At 43.0% G+C, this 18,599-nt stretch overlaps 1 protein-coding gene across 2 annotated transcripts in view; it reads right to left on the reverse strand.

Moving 5' to 3' along the window:
• Positions 1-1,010: 1,010 nt before the first annotated feature.
• PLR1 (NAD(P)-linked oxidoreductase superfamily protein) overlaps positions 1,011-18,599 on the reverse strand; it is a 57,404-nt gene continuing 39,815 nt past the window's right edge. For both annotated transcript variants that reach the window (XM_086815506.1, XM_086815507.1), the window contains 6 exons: positions 7,724-7,817; positions 7,019-7,142; positions 3,211-3,312; positions 2,903-3,054; positions 1,981-2,074; positions 1,011-1,732 (listed from right to left, as the gene is read on the reverse strand). In XM_086815506.1, the coding sequence (XP_086671632.1) occupies positions 1,547-1,732; positions 1,981-2,074; positions 2,903-3,054; positions 3,211-3,312; positions 7,019-7,142; positions 7,724-7,817 (752 nt within the window). In that variant the 3' untranslated portion in view covers positions 1,011-1,546. The remainder of the gene's footprint in view (positions 1,733-1,980; positions 2,075-2,902; positions 3,055-3,210; positions 3,313-7,018; positions 7,143-7,723; positions 7,818-18,599) is intronic.

Consider the following 18,599-nt stretch of genomic DNA (forward strand, 5'->3'; position numbering starts at 1 on the left):
TTAGTTCTTTTGGTTTCAACTCTGTGGTACCAAAAAACCAACACTTTAATCTTCTTTTCTCACCCTAATCTCTACCGCAAATGAGAACATCTATCACCATTAATGTATGAATAGAAAAAGAGAGAGAGAGCTATCCACAGAAAAAAAGAGAAAAACTAGAAATTTATACTACACATTCAATAGTATTTCAAAACATCAAACAAAAACATCACATTATTGAAAATAAACCTTGCTTTATTGATTGTTGCATCAAGACAACCTCTATCCTCTTATATATAAGTACATACTCAGTATTAAGTTGAAGGTGAATCTCTTTTCTTACTTTATGTATACAACTACATTAAAATCATCGATATACATAAGTAATTCATAACAACATTGACTCAAAATCACCTATAATAATCAAAACCTTTGAACTTCAAAAATATAATATTTATCTTAAAGTATTGATAAAAGCATTAATATTACATATTATTAAATAAAATATTTTGTTAAATCCTTCAAATAAATATAAAATTTGAATCTATAAGATTTTAAAAGTATATAAATATTGACCTCCATAGCTTTGTTCTTCTTCGAACTTGTAGTGTGACAAGAAAGATCAATGAAGAGTAAGATGGTTTTTTAGTTCCAACTCTCTCGCACAAAAAACCAATACACTTTTCATCTTTAATCCTTTTTTCTCACCCTAATCTCTATCACAAATGGGAACATCTATCACCAATAATGTGTCAATGGACGAAAAGCTACCCAACCACAGAAAATGGAAAACTAGAAATTCATACTATGTAGTCAAAAGTATTTCAAAACACCCAAAAAAAAAAACATCAGATTATTGAAAATAAACCTCGCAATCAAAGAACATGCACAGAATTGCTCAAACTAACAAAATTTTAAAATATTAAGCTCGATTGTATAAATGTTCAAATCCGACACATTTTTAAGGTAGGTAGAATATCAATGCATCAGAAGGTAGATTTTGCTCCCAACTTGGTCAAGGTACACGATAAGAATAAAATATGCAAACGTGTTTCCAGAGTGTGTTAAAAAGAAAGAGTCAATATCTCTTAATATCATCTTTTGTCCAAGAGAGAGCGCTCTTAGACGAACCTTTTTTGGTGCAAATTTTGCCTAATGTTCCTGGGATTTTTTACAAAGGGAATTTCAAGGGCAAGATGAGGAGGTGCCCATAGAGCAGAGCTCTTGCTTGATTGACACAGACGGTTCCATAGGACCTAGTAAAATGCACATTTCTTTGATGGGTTCCACAGGACCTAGTAAAATGCACACTTTCTTCGGGTGTTGGGGTTCCTGTGCTCCTTTTAAAATCAGAACAAATGTCGAAAAACTGAATTAATCAATGACTTCTCTTCCTCAGAAGCATTAGGTTGGAAACAAGACTTTTGGACACATGAGCAAAGTGCAAAATCCTCGCACATATACAACTCTGCTTTTTATTGGAAACTTACATCATCAATGTAAGAGCAAATGTTCTGGGGTGTCAAGTTTCAGATCTCATAGGTCAACACCTGTTTCCTATCCCAAGTCACTTGGTTTGAAATATGTTTTGTATCATACCTCTGGAAATTTTAGTAGCAGCTGTGTCAAGTTCTAACACCTCCCCACTCCTCAGTCTCCAGCCAAGTGCCCCAAGATTCTCCTCTGCTTGGCGAAGGTTCTTCACCCCAGGGATAGGAATTGTCCCTTTGCATATGCACCAATTTATGGCAACCTGTAGGGTAACACCTCCAATCAGTGCAAGGGAAGGCATGCTTCAAGCCCAACAAACCAATGAAGTAGCTTCTGACAGGAGCAAGCAAAACTGTTAAGGAAAGGTATGCTTTGATGGGTGGGCGGCCGGCCACACAGAGAGAGAGGGAGGGAGGGGGGGGGGTTAGGGGGTGGTAGGGGGGAGGTGTGTGGAAATTAATGTGTCTGGATTCTGGACTCCTTGCTATTTTGCACAGTAAGCCTCGTTACCTGAGAAACTGTTTTGCCCCTTTTTTGGGCTATTATTTTCAATGACTGCACAAGCGGTTCCAAACCTGGCAAAATTTGCCGGAAAAGTACTCCACTGCATACAAGTAAAAAAATGGCAAGTAATTCTAAGGTGAGAGGGGTACTCCACGCATACTTGAGCATAATAGCAAAGATAAGGCTACTGTTAGAAACTGTGTTTACTCCCTTCTTTCATTCTTCAAACAGAAGTGCTGCACACATGCCAATAAGGCTAAAAACCAGACATAAGATTCTTTCTTTCTTCAAACAGAAGTGATGCACACATGCCACCACAGCTCAAAACAGGGTATACGCTTCTTTCTTCTTCAAAGAGAAGTGATGCACATGTCCCACCATGTCTCAAAACAGGGCAGATGCATCCACATTCAGTAATTTAAACAGTGATAAGGGCATAGGATCAGATTCCTGATTGGTCTACTCCAATTAGCCCATCTGAGTGAAGTTCTTCCAGGGAATTCTGGAGTGGTATGAGACTGCTGACCAGATCCGCCGTCTCACAAGTTGATTGTAGATGTGTGATTGTTTCCTCTATAGCTCGAACCCCAGGGTCCAGGGATCTCCTGTGGTGTAGGACACACCAGGTCCAGCTGTCACAGGTTGATTAATAGATACATAGTTTATTGTTTATAGCTTGCGGGTGAGCTTGTGAGTGAATCCCCAGGAGGTCTGGTGTGGTAGGGGACGCCCAAGGTCTATCATCTCACAAGTTGATTGATAGATTCATGATCTTTTCCTCTATAGCTTGGGGTGGAGCCCGTGAGCCGTAGGAGATTGACCCCTACCTATTCCACTATTGGATATGTGTGCACTGTGCATACCATGCTTCTTGTGAGTCAATCTAGGGTTACTTAGTTCTCTACAAGCACACAGACTAAAAGCATACCGTGGCCCTTTAGGAAGGCTTGTGGGGGAGTATTTTCCTGTAAGCATGCCGAGTCCAAGAGGACTGTAAGCAATCATTTTTATTCCCAAATTTTGGCATAAAGCCTTCACTTCCATCTGCTCTGGGCCATTGCTCAGCAGAGAAAACTGCACCTGCAAATAGAATATGTTTCCAAATCAAAATATATACAATCCTTGACACCAAGTCATGCAACATAATGCATCCTCACACATACATCCTTAATAGACAATGTCACACTATTTTTCCTACAAATTTGGAGGAAGAATATATTTTCCCTCATTACAAACCTGGGCTGAACTAAGAGGAACGCCTCTTTTCTGAAGGTATCCATGCACTCGCTCAAGTTGTTTTGGCCCATAATTACTGACTCCCACAGCCTTGACTAGACCCTGCAGTGAAACAAAGCAGAACAAAAAGACAAAAAATGCTTAAGATTTAAGAATACAAGGGTTTACACAAGTTCTTATTATTAGTTCAAGAGCCTAGCGTCAAGCGATGTGATCTGAAGAGATCCCTGCTGAACCACTGTATGAACTAATTTACATTTACCAGCACCGTACAGGTCAGTGCCTCCAAAAGTGCCGTCATAATATATCTATGGTCGTCAATCAGCCACCATGCAGCTGCTCCCAAATTTATATAGCTCGATATGAGACAAAAGCAATGCAATCGCATGTCCAAGGTCATTGGAAACGTAAGGTAAATGCATGTTTGATACGAGTATAGAAAGTACTAATTAAGAGAAGGTACATTAAGTACGCCACTGGTTTTCTAGTTTGAATAGTATAAATTATATAACATAGTACATTGAAAACAATTGTGTATGCATAATACATGTAGTTTGCATGGAGAAACATATGGGATAGATGGATAGGGGCCAAGTAATAAGGTCTACGACAAATAGACACTTCAAAATGTATATAGAAGCTTGTGTATTTTGTATGGCATACGGAACACTCCGTATGGCACGCAAAGTGTTGGCAAACACAGAGGGTGGTGAAGAGACAACGCAGGAGAGAGAAGGGGAGAGTCGACACCAAGAGAGAGAATGAAGGGAGTCGTGGACACAAGGCACTAAAGATGCACACATTATCATTAGATGGGGGCTATTAAATAGCCTTTGAAGTACAAAAGATAAGGTCATGAGGATCATACAAAAAAATATAAGGTCTACATCACACAAGATAAAATCTAGATAATACTAGGGTGTGTTCACACACAAAGATAAAATCTAGATAATACTAGGGTGTGTTCACACACACACACACACACACACATTCTGCCTGAGGGAAGGTTCAAACACATTGCCACTAAACATATTCAACAAATCCCCTTGTAATGGTAATGTGTCTAGAAGGCCTGAGCATCATCAACCATGTTTGCGCTGTCAAGATTCTCCTCGGAATTGGCTTGCTATTTCCTCTACCAGCTCATCAAAAGCTACCGGAGGTGCACCTCTGGTCAGTGAGAGATTCAGAGAGGTATCAACGATTTGATAGGATGGCAGGAGTGGACTGAGAGCAGTGTTGACCGACTCTCAATCTGAAACCACTTCGTTAATGTTGAGCAGATGTTCCTTGAGGTCTTTGACCTTGGTCAGATAATCGGTAACTGATGTACCTTCATCCATGCGAGTGTTTATTGATCTCACGCTTGAGGTACACCACCTGAGCCTCATTGCAAGCCTGGTACATAGACTCCAAAACTTCTCATGCAAGTTGAGATGTCATGCAAGACCAGATCTGCGGGAAGATAGTGCGTTTGACTGAGAGGGAGATGATGGTATTCGGTTTGAGGTGATTCCTGAGAGGGAACTCCTGTTGCACCTGCCACTAGCTCTGCTACTGATCTCGGTGGAGTAGTTGGCTGGTCGGGAACTGGTGGGACGGTCGAGGCTCACTGCCAGAGACAATCCCCCAAAGACCTTTAGCGACGAGGATATTACGGAGCATAAAACTCCTCAGGCTAGAGTCGGTTCCATCCAACCAGTCCTCAGCTGTAAGAAATCCAAGAATCTCAAAGGCCATAATCATCCACACAAAATATGCAAACTCTCTTGATTGTGGAAGAATCGCCTTGTGCAGGGAACTCCAAGAAGCAAGAGAGTGCTGAGGAAGAAAGATGTGCTGCTGCTGGAGGTGGTGGCGCTGCCCGAAGTAGTGTGCCCTGATCTGCCCAGTAGAGTGAAGCCGCTGGCAGAAGGTGGCTGAGGTGGCAGAACAGCCGCGTTTGGTGGTTGATGCTGCACTAGTGCCAGGGCGGGAGTCGGGAGTGGCATTTCACTGCGTAGTAGCTTCGCCAGCCGATGGTAGTGAGAACCAGCTGATGGCGGGACGAACGGGCGAAGCAGGCTCTGGGGAGAGTCGACATCAAGAGAGAGAGTGAAGGGAGTCATGGACACAAAGCACTCAAGATGCACACATTATAATTAGACGGGGGCTATTAAATACCCTTTGAAGTACAAAAGATAAGGTCGTGAGAACCATACAAAAAAATAAAAGGTCTACATATCACAAAAGATTAAATCTAGATAATACTAGCGTGCGTTCACACACACAAACACACATTCTGCCTAAGGAAAGGTTCATACACATTGCCACTAAACATATTCAACACAAAGTATTGTAAGGATCACAAGGTTGAGTACAAGTACTAAATTCAACTACTCGAATGCCATACACTTTTGGCCTCTATGCATCCAAGAACACAATGCTTATGATTACACTTCAGTTGGAGATAAAGAAAATATGCAATGAAGGTTTGCATGGCCACATGCAATAGAAAGAAGATTGATGTCACGCAAAAGTGTGAGTTTTATCTGAAATAAACAAACGACGGTAACTCATTCAAGTGTAATGATTGCAATCACTTCAGAATCTTCATATCCCACTGCGACAGGTTCTCTCTTTCTCCCCAGTTCAACCATCCTTGCAGCTCTTGAGAGATTAAATCCGATTGACACAAGTGGCACTAAGAAGCTATAGGACGAGGTTTGTATTAGGATAACAAAACCACTCAGAATATTTTGATGTGCCTAGATGCAAACAACTTGATTCAATTTTTTGTATGTTTATAACTTTACTCATGTTCGACAGCTTTTAGGGACCTGTATTCAAGATGTCTATGCATTAAGAGCTTACAGGTGTAGCAACCTTGCAAAAAGAAGGCTAAGCCCGGTACAATCTACTACTAAAGCTGTTTAGGGCAAGCATAGTAGTAATGAATGTGTATCAAATTGTAGGGGACATGTTTCCTACATAGCAAACGTTTCACGCTTTTGAAATGCGTTTTTTTCAACTTTTTTATTTCACAAGGTTTAAAAAACGTCTCTATCAAATAGCGACCCATGTTGAGCAAAGAGAAAAAAAAGGAACCTGGATTTGTTAGACATGTAACAGTTAAACCCGCAGGCCATTATTCCCTTGTTTGAAACTTGGTGTTGTGTGATTTGTATGATGGAATGTATGTTTTTTACACTGAACCATAGTTGTCGAGTTTATAAGTAGCATGTCTGGCATTTTTTTTGACATGTCCCCCTATGAAACGTTTTTGAAACCTCTCAGATTTTTCAGAAACTTTTCAAGCACGTTTGGGAAATGCCTGGATACTATGAGGGCAAGCAAAGCAGGTCTTCACCGACAGCCTCAAGATAGACATGTGCAAGTGTTGATGGTGAGATTCATGGCATGCACCGAAAGTAAAAAGATGAAAAGATTCATAGAATGGTGGTGAATTGTGTAGGAGGCTCAAGGGATGACAAAGTAGAAGAGATGCACAAGTTTGGGACGTGAAATGCGTGAGGCAATTTTTTGAAGAGCAAAGCAAAGAAGGTAAGTTGCATGAGGAGATTTATTTTATTTATGCTAGACGTGATGCTAGATGTGGGCAAAGGAGTTGCAAAGATGGGCTGCCAGTATATATTATTATGATATACTGTTACTTTAGTCAAATACTTAACAAAAATGTTTGAACACTCTTCCTTTGTATCTACATACAAGCTTTGAAGATTATGAAGGGCATCAAGCAAGTAACACCAAAGAGTCGATCATTATCCTTCAAAATAATAAAAGATGCATAAGTAAAACTTTCCACTACCTCCTTGTACATGGCAGCGAGTCCATTCCAGAGAGCTTGCTCTTGTAAAGGAGCATAGTTTGCAGTGGACCAATGTAGCTGCCCTATTGCAAGCTGCTCACATTGTAGCCGCTTCAAAGAAGCTCTGTAAAAGACACGTTTAGAGTTTAATAATTATCTAGATGCAAAAAAAGTCATATTAGCCAAAATTTGTCTTCACATACCAAATAGAACCCACAAAAATGATATGGCATGAGAGTTCTGAAGGAGATGATGTTCACTTACTTCCAGCCATGAAGAGGGGAGATAAAATTGGCCTATTATCTCAAGCGTGTGGAGTATTTTGAAGTGTTCTATGTTGGATAGTATTCATCAAGAGCTTTGTAATGATAAAGAGGATTTTAAGTTTTCCAAGTTTCATTGGATAGTTCTCATCGAGAGCTTCGTAATGATATAGAGGATGCCTTTTCTGTTCTCAATAGATAGGGTGATTTTAAATTTTTTTAACATGTAAATTCATTTATTGAACAATTACTAATAAGGCTAGTGCAAATGCATGCTTATTGTAATCAGCCATGAAGAGATACATACATTTCGACCACCTGATTATTGTGATTGACATTATGCAAGGAATGATCAAATTCTGAGATTGTTCAATTGACGATGAATATAAATTTTGATTCTAGTCAATTCCTAGTGTGATCAGAGAGATGCTTTAAAGCTTACTTGCATGCAAGAACAAGCTGCCTAGATGTGAGTCGCCAAGGGTATGCTGCAAATTTTGTTGCAATGTTGATATTTCTCCGCACTCGCTCCGGGCCTATGCCATCATACATGCACAACTTGACAATGATAGAGAAGTTAAGAATAAACTCCACAGTTCAAGCTTTTCATGATATCTTGCAACCAACCATTAGCCTTTCCTAGCATCTAAGAAAAATCATCTCATCAAGTAACTAGAATGAAATCCATCAAGTCCCTTGTTAGGCAAGGCAACCTACCCCAATCAAGTGAACAAAAGCTATGCCCCTATCCTCTGTCAAAGGCTGTCTGTGTCAACCGCCCAAAACCCTTCCCCGTGCATCCTGGATGGCCTTTCACCTTCCACGTGGGAGGTCAATGTGTGGGGGATAAACCTAGCACCTCCTTCATACACAAGTAACCCCCCTCCACTCATCCGAGATTGAGATCTTACAACACCTTCCTCCAATTGAGCATGAAGAGGAGTGGCCCCAGCTCAGGCGAACCATGCTTTGATCATAGTTGCACTCCATACTCGTACTCAACCCCATATATCCCACAAGCATTCCGTATGCCGTACAAAAATGCACAAGCTTTTATATAAATTTTGAAAGTTTCTGTTTGTCCTAGACCTTATTAGGTCACCCCCATTCATCCCAAATGCTTTCTCATATGGCTTTGCACACATTACGTGTACACAATCGTTTTCAATATACCATATTAATATTTAAAGTAGAAAAAGAGCGCCCTACTTAATGTGCCGTATTTTACCAGTATCTTTGGTACTCATACTTGTACGTATTGTACACAACGTTTCTAACCACCTTCGCTTTAATAAGAACTTAGAAGCAGCTATGTCAACTGCCCACCACCCTTGCCAGCACATCCCTGATGGCCAACCATGAAGCATTCCCACCATCTACGCACGTGGAAGGCTGGTCTCCAAACCTATAAACCAATCCCCTGTTGAAAGGTACACATCTTGCATGAATGGAGGAGGTTCGTTACAGTTTGAAGGAGGTGCAAGTTTATCCCACATGTGGTGGAAATATGGAAGCTGAAAGGACATAAATAGTCTAGTGGTCCCCTCACATTTTCACTTCCCCTGAGCTTGGTATTTTGGGTAGGGAGGACTAGTTAGGCAGAGTGGCGCCGCTTATTCCCCTCCTTTGGCTCATGCAAGTGTGTGTACCTCCCTTGGCCAGCCATTGTGCATAGACGCACTTGCAGTGCTTGGCTTTCCAAGACAGTATCAGAGCCTTGGTTCCCTATTACCTTGGGCTGCTGCTCTGAGTACTAGATTGGAGGGGGATGTTGGAAGGTGCGAATCTCACATGAATGGAGAGGGTTGCTAAAGTGTGGAGGAGGTGCAAGTTTTCCAACATGATGGAAATGTGGAAGATGAAAAGATATAAATAGTCTAGTGGTGACTCTTGCATCTTCACTCCCCATGAGTTCAGTCTTTTGGGTAGGGAGGGGTGCATAGGTTTGTTGTTGGAACTGCTCCACACCTACTTTCCAATATGTTTCATTAGGAGGATCCAGCAGAGACTACAAAGCCACCAATCCAAGTGCCTAAGTCACATAAATCTCCTAGCTCATGCCATCCCTTCCTGTGGCCAAAATCATGAGCCCCGGGGGAAGAAAAAGGCTCACTACCCCTTTGCACGATCATTGACCTCTAATTCCCAGTTGGGTGGTGTTGGTGTGCCCTTTGTAGGCGTGCCATTGATGATGTGGCAATCAAGCTAATGGATTCAAGTTAAACAACCTCCGCCCCCCCCCCCCCCCCCCCCAAAAAAAAAAAAAAGAATATTTCCATTCAGTATAGAGGACAAAGGAGAATTTCACAAGGATATATATTGCCAAATAATCCCCATAGCGGACAGCAGCAAGGGCTGTTACCTTAGATACTCATGGCAATCCTCATAAGCATTAAAGTCATTGTTTGGAAGGCTTACCGGAACGGGTAGGTCCATTCACAATCTTGGGCCTCCATCTACAATGGAAAACACTGAGTCCAAGAGCTTTGGAAACTCAAGTGGGAGAAGTGCCACCAAGTCAGCTAGAGTGTTGGGTAGGCCCATTCACAATCTTGGGCCTGCATCTACAATGGTAAAACACTGAGTCCAAGAGCTTTGGAAACTCAAGTGGGGGGAAGAGTCAATTAGCAGCCAAATCAGCTAGCCAGGAGCAAAGAGAGTTGTGCTGGCTACCTGGCTCTGCAAGGAACTGATCCTCTTGAGCTTGCAAATGGAGAACACTGCCTAGAATCATATTCGAACCGTACTTAACACGATACACAAAGTCCCAAACAAATATGTTGTATATAATACCCTTGCCTTTTCACCTACACACGTGTATGTGTGCTTGTGTGTGTGTGTAATACCATATATCAAGACAAAACCTACTTCAAGAACACGACCATTATTCATACAATACACCCATTTGCTAGCATTATGTCAGAATCATGGATCCGTTGAGTACTCTTTTCTAGGGGCATCCACACCCCCTTTTTCCTGCCTTGCAAGGCATGCAAAGGCAGCAAGTGGAGCTACATATGTATTATGTGCAAAAAAAGGGCCCTAAGATGGGTGTCAGAAGCCAGTGCAACTGCCTTCTCTAAGCAAACCAGAAACTGCCCTAAAAGACTTGCAACCTCCATGCAAAGAAAAGCATGATCCCCTAGCTGAAAGGAGTCCTCAACTTACATTCTCATGTAACACAACATGGCCATTAGCAGTCACCACTTCAGCTGCTGTCTACGGTACATCAACAAGATGTGATTCCTTAATTGCCACCCTATTTGTTGTCCCTATGAGACCAAAAGTAATACAATAGCGTTCATGTAATCTCATCATGGTACAAGAGAAAACAAAGACTAGAACTATGAGCTGGGAGTGTCAAATCCGAGCCATCTTCCCACGCCCAGTGGATCTGCAGAGCCTTCTACAGGCTACCCCCCCCATGCTTGATATCCTTGATGGCCCCCTCCTCCTATAGGGGGGTTACCGCCATAGGCTGTATGATGATGATGATCCCATTTTGTAGCGAGAGAGAGAGAGAGAGAGAGAGAGTTGTATTAACGTCTTCAAAAGGCCAAAATGACCTATGAGACCAAAAGTTTACATCATATCCATGAGGTACATCATCCTAGGTACAAAATAGTAATAAAGAAAGATAACAAAAATCTGGAACTATAAAATCTGATCTAGGTACATGAGCAGAGAGCTCTCATATCAACCTAATACATCCCTCAAGGGCCGCTGTGACATGGTGCTCCCCTCCTCAATGATCCCCCATAGTGTAAAGATATGATCCGCCCTTAGATCCGTCGTCGCCCCTGCGCCGCCTTGCATCGTACAGCGCTCTATGCGCCGACTGTACCTGCACCGCCCCCAGATCTGTGCCGACTGTACCTGAGTCACCGCCCTCGCTTCCCAGCGCCGCCCGTTGACTGTACAGCAGCCACCTGCACTGCCCCAGATCTGCTCCGCCCTTGCGCTCCCCGTACTACGCCGCCTCATGTACCTGCCCATACTACTGTGTGTCGACTGTACCTGCTGCCTACCTTGTTGAAGCCACCCACAGCAAGCTTAGTAATTTTCTTACCGATTTTTCTGCAATTTCTCAAATTGCTAGAAAATTAGCAAATTAACTGCATTATTTTTGGGGCTTTTCACCATTGAGCCTGCAATTGCAACATTGGCACACATTGGCATTGATTTCAGTAGATTTGGTACATAATTGCACTAGAAATTTGGGGATTTGGTAGAAATTGGCACTATTTTGCAAAAATTGACACTATTTGCAGGCATTTTGGATATTACAGACACATTTACTTAGCATTGGGGCATTTGTCCCAATTTTTTGGGCATTCCAGCATTTGGTACAGGTAACAATTGCTTTAGCAGATTTACAGGTGCAGATCTAGTTCAGATTTGGTCTACTTGGCTGCCTAAAAATTGCGGCTTTTCTACATTGAGCCCATCTTTGGGCATTCGACCAATTTACCTTTGATTTTGCCGGGATTTGAGCACTGGCAGCTCTTACAGCTGTCAACTGATCGTGTTTTTCATGGCACATGTATACATTTGTGGTTTGCTACATTATATGTATGCCATTGTGGACACTTTGACAGATTTGCATCATCGTGCAGTACACTTGCAGATTGGGACATGCATATGTATTTCTCATGGTGAAGGAGTTCCCTTTTAGTCCATTGATTATCCTGCTATTTATCTCCCGCATTCTTACAGTTTTGCTGGGCATTGCCTACTCGTGGTGACTTGTGACAGATTTGTTGTGTTGTCATGGCCAACAATAATAATGATCTCTTTGGAATGCTATCTCAAGAGGACAAGCTCAATAGGGATAACTACCCTATGTGGGCTTATATGATGCGTCATGTATTGGTTGCCAAGAATGTATGGCTATATGTGGATGGCACTGAGGAGCGTCCTCTTGCACCTGCTCCAACGGAAGGTGAAGTGATTCCCGCTCACCCTCCTACAGGTCCACCTCCTCGTCGTCCTCCTACTTAGCAGTAGCGTACTTGGGACGCTAGGGATGCTCAAGCCCATGCATTGATTGCTCCCTCGTACCGCAGGCATATCATTCCGCACATTCATTCTTGCACCATTGCCAAGGGTGCTTGGCATAGTCACAAGGGACGGAAGGGACGGACTATTGGAATGGAGGGACGCCGGGTCGGGACGATTCAGCAAGAGGGACGACAAGGGACGGTCGGACGTCCCCCTAGAGGCGTCCCTCACAAGGGACAGTGAAGGGGACGGCAGTAGGAACGGGGACGGCTGGGAGCCGTTGCGCGCAGTCAAACTGGTTTTTTTTGGCCATTTCTAGCCGTTTGGCGAGGCCTTGAGCCTTTGAGGCTTGGGCCTTGGCGCTTGGCCCTTGCCTCTCTCTTGCCTTGAGGCTTGGCCTTTAGGCTTGAGCCTTGGGACCTTGGGCCTTGGCCCTTGAGGCTTGGTCCTTGCCTCTCTCTCTCTCTCTGGAGTCTTGCCCTTGCCTCTCTCTCTTTCCTATTTAATATCTATATAAGAACAAGGCTACAAGGCTACAAGCACGCACACACACCCCTTCAAGTTTTCAAAGTTCAAGCAACTCTCTCTCTCAACTTTCAAGCCTCAAGCCTCAAGCTACACTCTATGAGTGTATCTACTCTCTCTCCCTCAAGCTTCTTCTAACTTAGTAACTTCCAACTTCCAAGCCTCTCACACAAGGCTCTACTCTCTACTATCTAGACTCTCAGTCTCTCTCTCTCTCTCTCTCTCTCCCTCAAGCCTCTTAGTCTTCCAACTTCCAAGCCTCTAGGCCTCTAGGTTCTCTCTCTCTCTCTCTCTCTCTCTCTCTCTCTCTCTCTCATTGCTCAAGGCTCAAGGCTCAAGCCATCTTCAACCATAGCATCCTCCTCAACCGTCAATGCCTTCACTCTTTGATTGGCGTATTTTGTTAATATGACTCAAAAGCTTACCATTTTAGTGTAAATTTGTGCTCATTTTGATGTACTTCCAAAGTAGAATAAGTGTGGAGTAGAAAAACTTTATAAAAAAAATATTTTTTGAGTGTTGTTCCCTCCCCTGTCCCCGATCCCTACTTATGGACGTCCCCCGTCCCGTCCCCGTCCCCGTCCCTCCTCCCTTGTGACTATGGTGCTTGGGATACCTTGGCGGCGTTGTATTCAGGTCGCAATGAGGCTCGTGTAGCTTACCTTCGGGGCAAGCTTGAGATTGACCGCATGCTTGAAGGTGACTGTATCGATCAGTACCTTATGCATGTGAAAGACCTACGACAGCAGCTCATTAACATTGATGAGGTCTTGATAGATGGCTATCTTGTTCAGACAGTTTTGCGTAATTTGCCCGACTCTTATCAGACATTTGGCACCACTTTGCAATTGTTGGTTGGCAATGCACCTAATGCGGTCACTTTTGACAACCTTGTGACTCTCTTGCCCAGTGAAGAGCAGTCTCGTTCCAACAGGAACAACATGATGTCTCCTAAGTCAGCAATGGCTGCTCCCTTTCGTGGGAATAGATCTTGTCACACACGGGCACGTGTATACGGAACCAATTCACTACCAAAACAGCATGCATACATCAACCATTCCTGGCATATACATGATTACCATCATTGTGAAACATTACATGAGCAAATACATCCTGCAAACATAAACCAACTTGCACATGACACAGCATTAGGGACTGAAGTTGGGCCAGCCCCCCCCGAGGTATCTTTATTACCAACAGAAGTATTTATATGTCCAGGATGCGGGTGCCCGGAGAGTACACACTCATCCCAAATCAGTTACATACTCATTTGCTACAAATATCTCATCCTTCGTGTGAAGGATAGGTGGCAAAATAATGTTGCCATAAACAATCTCAAAGGACGCCTTGCCCGTAGAAGTATGCACTGTATTGTTGTAAGCAAACTCTACCAGTGACAAATACTTCTCCCAATCTGATTTGTGATCAGCCACATAGCATTTCAAAAGATCAAGCACTGCTGAATTTGCAATCTCACTCTGCCCATCTGGCTCTGGATGATATGCAGAAGAGAAATTCAGTTTCGTTTCCATGTTATCAAACAATGCTCGCCAAAAGAGACTTGTGGTGCGAGGATCACGATCCCCCACAATCGTCTTTGGCATACCATGATGCTTAAAAACCTGTGCCATAAATATCTTTGCCATATGCTCTGGCTTTATGGTCTTCTGTACCGGAATAAAATATGTCTGCTTACTGAACCTATCCACAATAGTCCAAATGGCATCGTCCCTTGCTGCGTCTTAGGAAGACCTGTGATAAAATCCATGGCAATACTCTCCCAAGGCTGATTCGGAATCGGCAACGGTTGAAGCAACCCCGGAGTCTTATGCCTGCCAAATTAACTTTCTGGCAAACCATACATTGGTGCACATAGTCATCTATGTCTTTACGCATTCCTGGCCAGAAAAAGTATCTCTCCAAAGCCTGTGTAGTGGCAAGGATTCCTCTATGCCCTGCATAAGGCGGTGCATGGCATTCATCCATCACTTTCTGCCTCAAATCCTTATGTACACATAAGCGACTATGAAACATCAAATACCCATCACGTATGGAGTAATTCAGGGCTGCTATACTCTGCTGAAAACCAGCCCATATATGCTGAAAATCATCATCTGTATGATAAGAATTTTGCATATCTGATAAGTCCTGATGATAGGCTACTCTAATAGCACTTACTTGAGGCCTTCGGGATAGTGCATCGGCCACTACATTCTTCTTACCAAGAGTATGTAAAATCTGAAAATAAAACATAGATAGGAAGTTTGCCCATCTCATATGTTTCTCAGATAGCTTAGTCTGTGTAAGAAAATACCGTAGACTCTGATGATCAGTCTTAACGGTAAATTCAACTCCCAAAGATAATGCTTCCACATTGTGAGAGCATGAATCACTGCCGACAACTCTTTCTCATAAACTTGCAAGTAGAGTTCAGCATGTTGCAACCAACGGCTCTCATATGCCACTGCATGGCCTTCCTGGTTCAACATTGCACCAATACAACTCCCACATGCATCACATTCCACCAAGAAAGGTTTATGCAAATCTGGAATGATCAACACCGGTCCAGTCATGATTGCTTCTTTTAACTTAAGAAAGGCATTCCTTTGCTCGTCACCCCAGTGAAAAGTAGCTTTCTTCTTTGTTAAATCATGCAAAGGCGAAGCAATCTCGGCAAAGAGCTTAATAAACCGGTGATAATATGAGCATAATCCCAAAAAGCTCCTGATCTCATGTACATTCTTCAATTCTGGCCATTCTTTCATAGCCTGCAACGTGGCGGGATCCAGATGTACCCCATCCTTGGATACAATATGACCAAGGTAATGAATTTCAGCCAAGAAAAATTCACTCTTCTTGCCATTAATGTAGAACTTATGGCAACGAAGCTCTTCAAACACTATGGCCAAATGCTCCTTATGCTGCTCTTCATCTTTAGAGAACACAATGATGTCATCAAAGAAAGTACCTGTGAACTTTCTATGTGCTATGAAGATACGATCCATCATACGATTAGATGTGGCAGGAGCATTGGTAAGTCCAAACGGGACCACCAAGAACTCATAAAGCCCAAACTGCGTACAAAAAGCAGTTTTGTGAATATCCTAAGGAGCCACCCGTATCTGATGATATCCACTCTTAAGATCGATGCGGCTAAAACATGCTGCACCCTCCAACCTATCCAAAATATCATCGATACGTGGTATCGGAAACCTGTTCTTTATCGTCACCTTGTTAAAGGCACGATAATCCACACACATCCTGTACGTCCCGTCTTTCTTTTGCACCAGCAACACAAGCGAGCAATAAGGAGATGAACTAGGGCGTATCAACTCTTTCTCAAGCAAGTCATTAGCCTGCGCCATAATTTCTTTTTGCTGGCTTGCACTCACCCTGTAAGGAGGTCTATTCGGAGGCGTACTCCCAGGTATCACATCAATACGATGATCCTCGGGAGGCTCAGGTGGCAACTCTCCTAGTAATGCATCCCTAAAACAATCACCTTAACCACGCAAAAAGTCTATGCGCTCTCGGGTTAGATGATCTACATTTACATTCTCATGTTCAGATTGTCCTCATACAAAAACCAAGTAAGAACAAGCTGACTTCTTCATTATTTTGGAAACCTGAACATGACTCACAATAGGTATGGTACTACCTAGAGTACCAGCTTCTATAACAAGCTCTCTACCTCTATGACCAAAGCTGATTTTCTTGGAGTTATAGTCCTTCTTGGACTCCATACGAGCATGCCAAGGCATCCCCAACAAAACATCACATCCCGTGAGAGGAGCAACCAAGAAACTCTCATGATCAAGATATCCCTGTATATGAATTCGAAGTTTGCCAATGATCGGCGTTACATCAACTCCTTTACCCTCAAAGGCGGCATCTACATTCATTTGAGTCCCAAAATCTGATACATCCAAGCCTATGGCAGCAGCCATCTATACCGAAATGAAATTATCTATGGATGCATCATCAAACAAAAAGAGTGCGGGCTAATCCCTCAACTGTCCCCATGCTTTACATATTGTTCTATGATCTGGGGTTTGCCCCATGTTTCCCTACACATCGGGCACAACATTCACATGAGGCTTTTCTGCATTAGAATTTGCATTCTTGGGGTTCTGCGGGCATTTAGGAAATATGTGATCCTTACTGCCACAACCAAAACATTTCCCATCACGTACATAATCAAGCGTCTACTGTTTTCACAGCCCAAAATCATTGCGTTTACCCCCCGGCTTCTTAGACGAGTTTCCCTTTGTATCTGAGGCATCTTTCTGCTCACTTTTGGAGGGCTGTCCACCCTTTTTCTGGTCATAACCAGCCCGTCTCTTGCCCTTAAATGAATCTGAATTTGACTTGTTTTTAACCCACTTCATATGCAAATTTTCAGCTATGAGTGCCGAGTTTATCAACTGCTGAAGAGTCTCATTTGGGTACACCTGTAAGCTCTCTTGAATGATGGGGTGCAAACCTGATTCAAGCTTCCGTTTCTTCTCCCCATTAGAAAGAGACATAAAGGGAGTAACTTTCAGCAGTACCTTCCAGTACTTAGCTATATATGTCTGCACTCTCTCCCCTTCATCCTCCTTCAACCAATCCCACTCTTTGCATACATTCTTGGCAAAGTTTTGAGGCAAGAATTGAGCATAAAACTGAATTTTAAAGTCATCCCATGTGCGGGCAGCACTTGCATCCAAAAGCTTGGCCATCCACCGGTCACTAGCTGTCTCTTTGAGATCCATACCCACATGCCTGAGTTTAGACTTCTCAGAGACATCTTCATTGCAAAAAGCAATTTCAAACTGTCTCACAAAAGCAAGCGCCTTCGTAGTATCCATCTTGCCATAGAAGTTCTCAAACTTCACATCTTTGTCTCCTGACTTGAACTCTCGGCTTTTCTTTTTAGAACGAGACCTGTCTCTAGCCTCATGTCTAGGCTTAGGAGACTCATGCCTGGGTCTCTTCCCACGTACTCGAGGCTCCTGGAGTGGTGAGAATCTTCACTTGAAGAACGCTCTCAACGTGAAGATGCATAACGGTGACGAGGATCTGCATCTCCTGATGTACTGGAATCTGCATGTGCTTCCACCCAATACATCCTTTTTTCCTTTCAAATAAGATATGGCCAGCTCTTTAGGATCTTCATATCCCATCTCTGCTGCTATGGCCTCAAAGGCTGCATCGTCACCTGAACCCTTCTTTTTCTTTTCATTCAAAACCCTTTGCACATCAAGGTCATTTTTGAGAGACCGTAATTCAGCTGTCTCCTCACGATAGCGTCTAACTTAACGCTTGAGAGCCTCTAGCTCTGAGAGTACATCGCCCTAGTCAGAATATGCGGATTTGGCAGAGCGTTGTGCGTCTGAATGCTCACAAGACCCTACTTGCATGCTCATGTTTCACAATCTGTATGCTCAACAAAAAGCTTTCCGTATGCCCAAAAATCGTCTTTCTCAAGCAAAGAAAGAAACCAATGCTCTAATACCACTGTCACACACGGGCACGTGTATACGAAACCAATTCACTACCAAAACAGCATACATACATCAACCATTCCTGGCATATACATGATTACCATCATTGTGAAACATTACATGAGCAAATACATCCTGCAAACATAAACCAACTTGCACATGACACAGCACTAGGGGCTGAAGTTGGGCCAGCGCCCCCCCTCGAGGTATCTTTATTACCAACAGAAGTATTTATATGGACAAGATGCGGGTGCCCGGAGAGTACACTCATCCAGCCGACACCAGATTTATCCAACTGTGGAAACA

This window comes from Cibotium barometz, chromosome 21 (assembly GCF_041138505.1).
Source record: "Cibotium barometz isolate CiBa-2024 chromosome 21, ASM4113850v1, whole genome shotgun sequence".
NCBI lineage: Eukaryota > Viridiplantae > Streptophyta > Polypodiopsida > Cyatheales > Cibotiaceae > Cibotium > Cibotium barometz.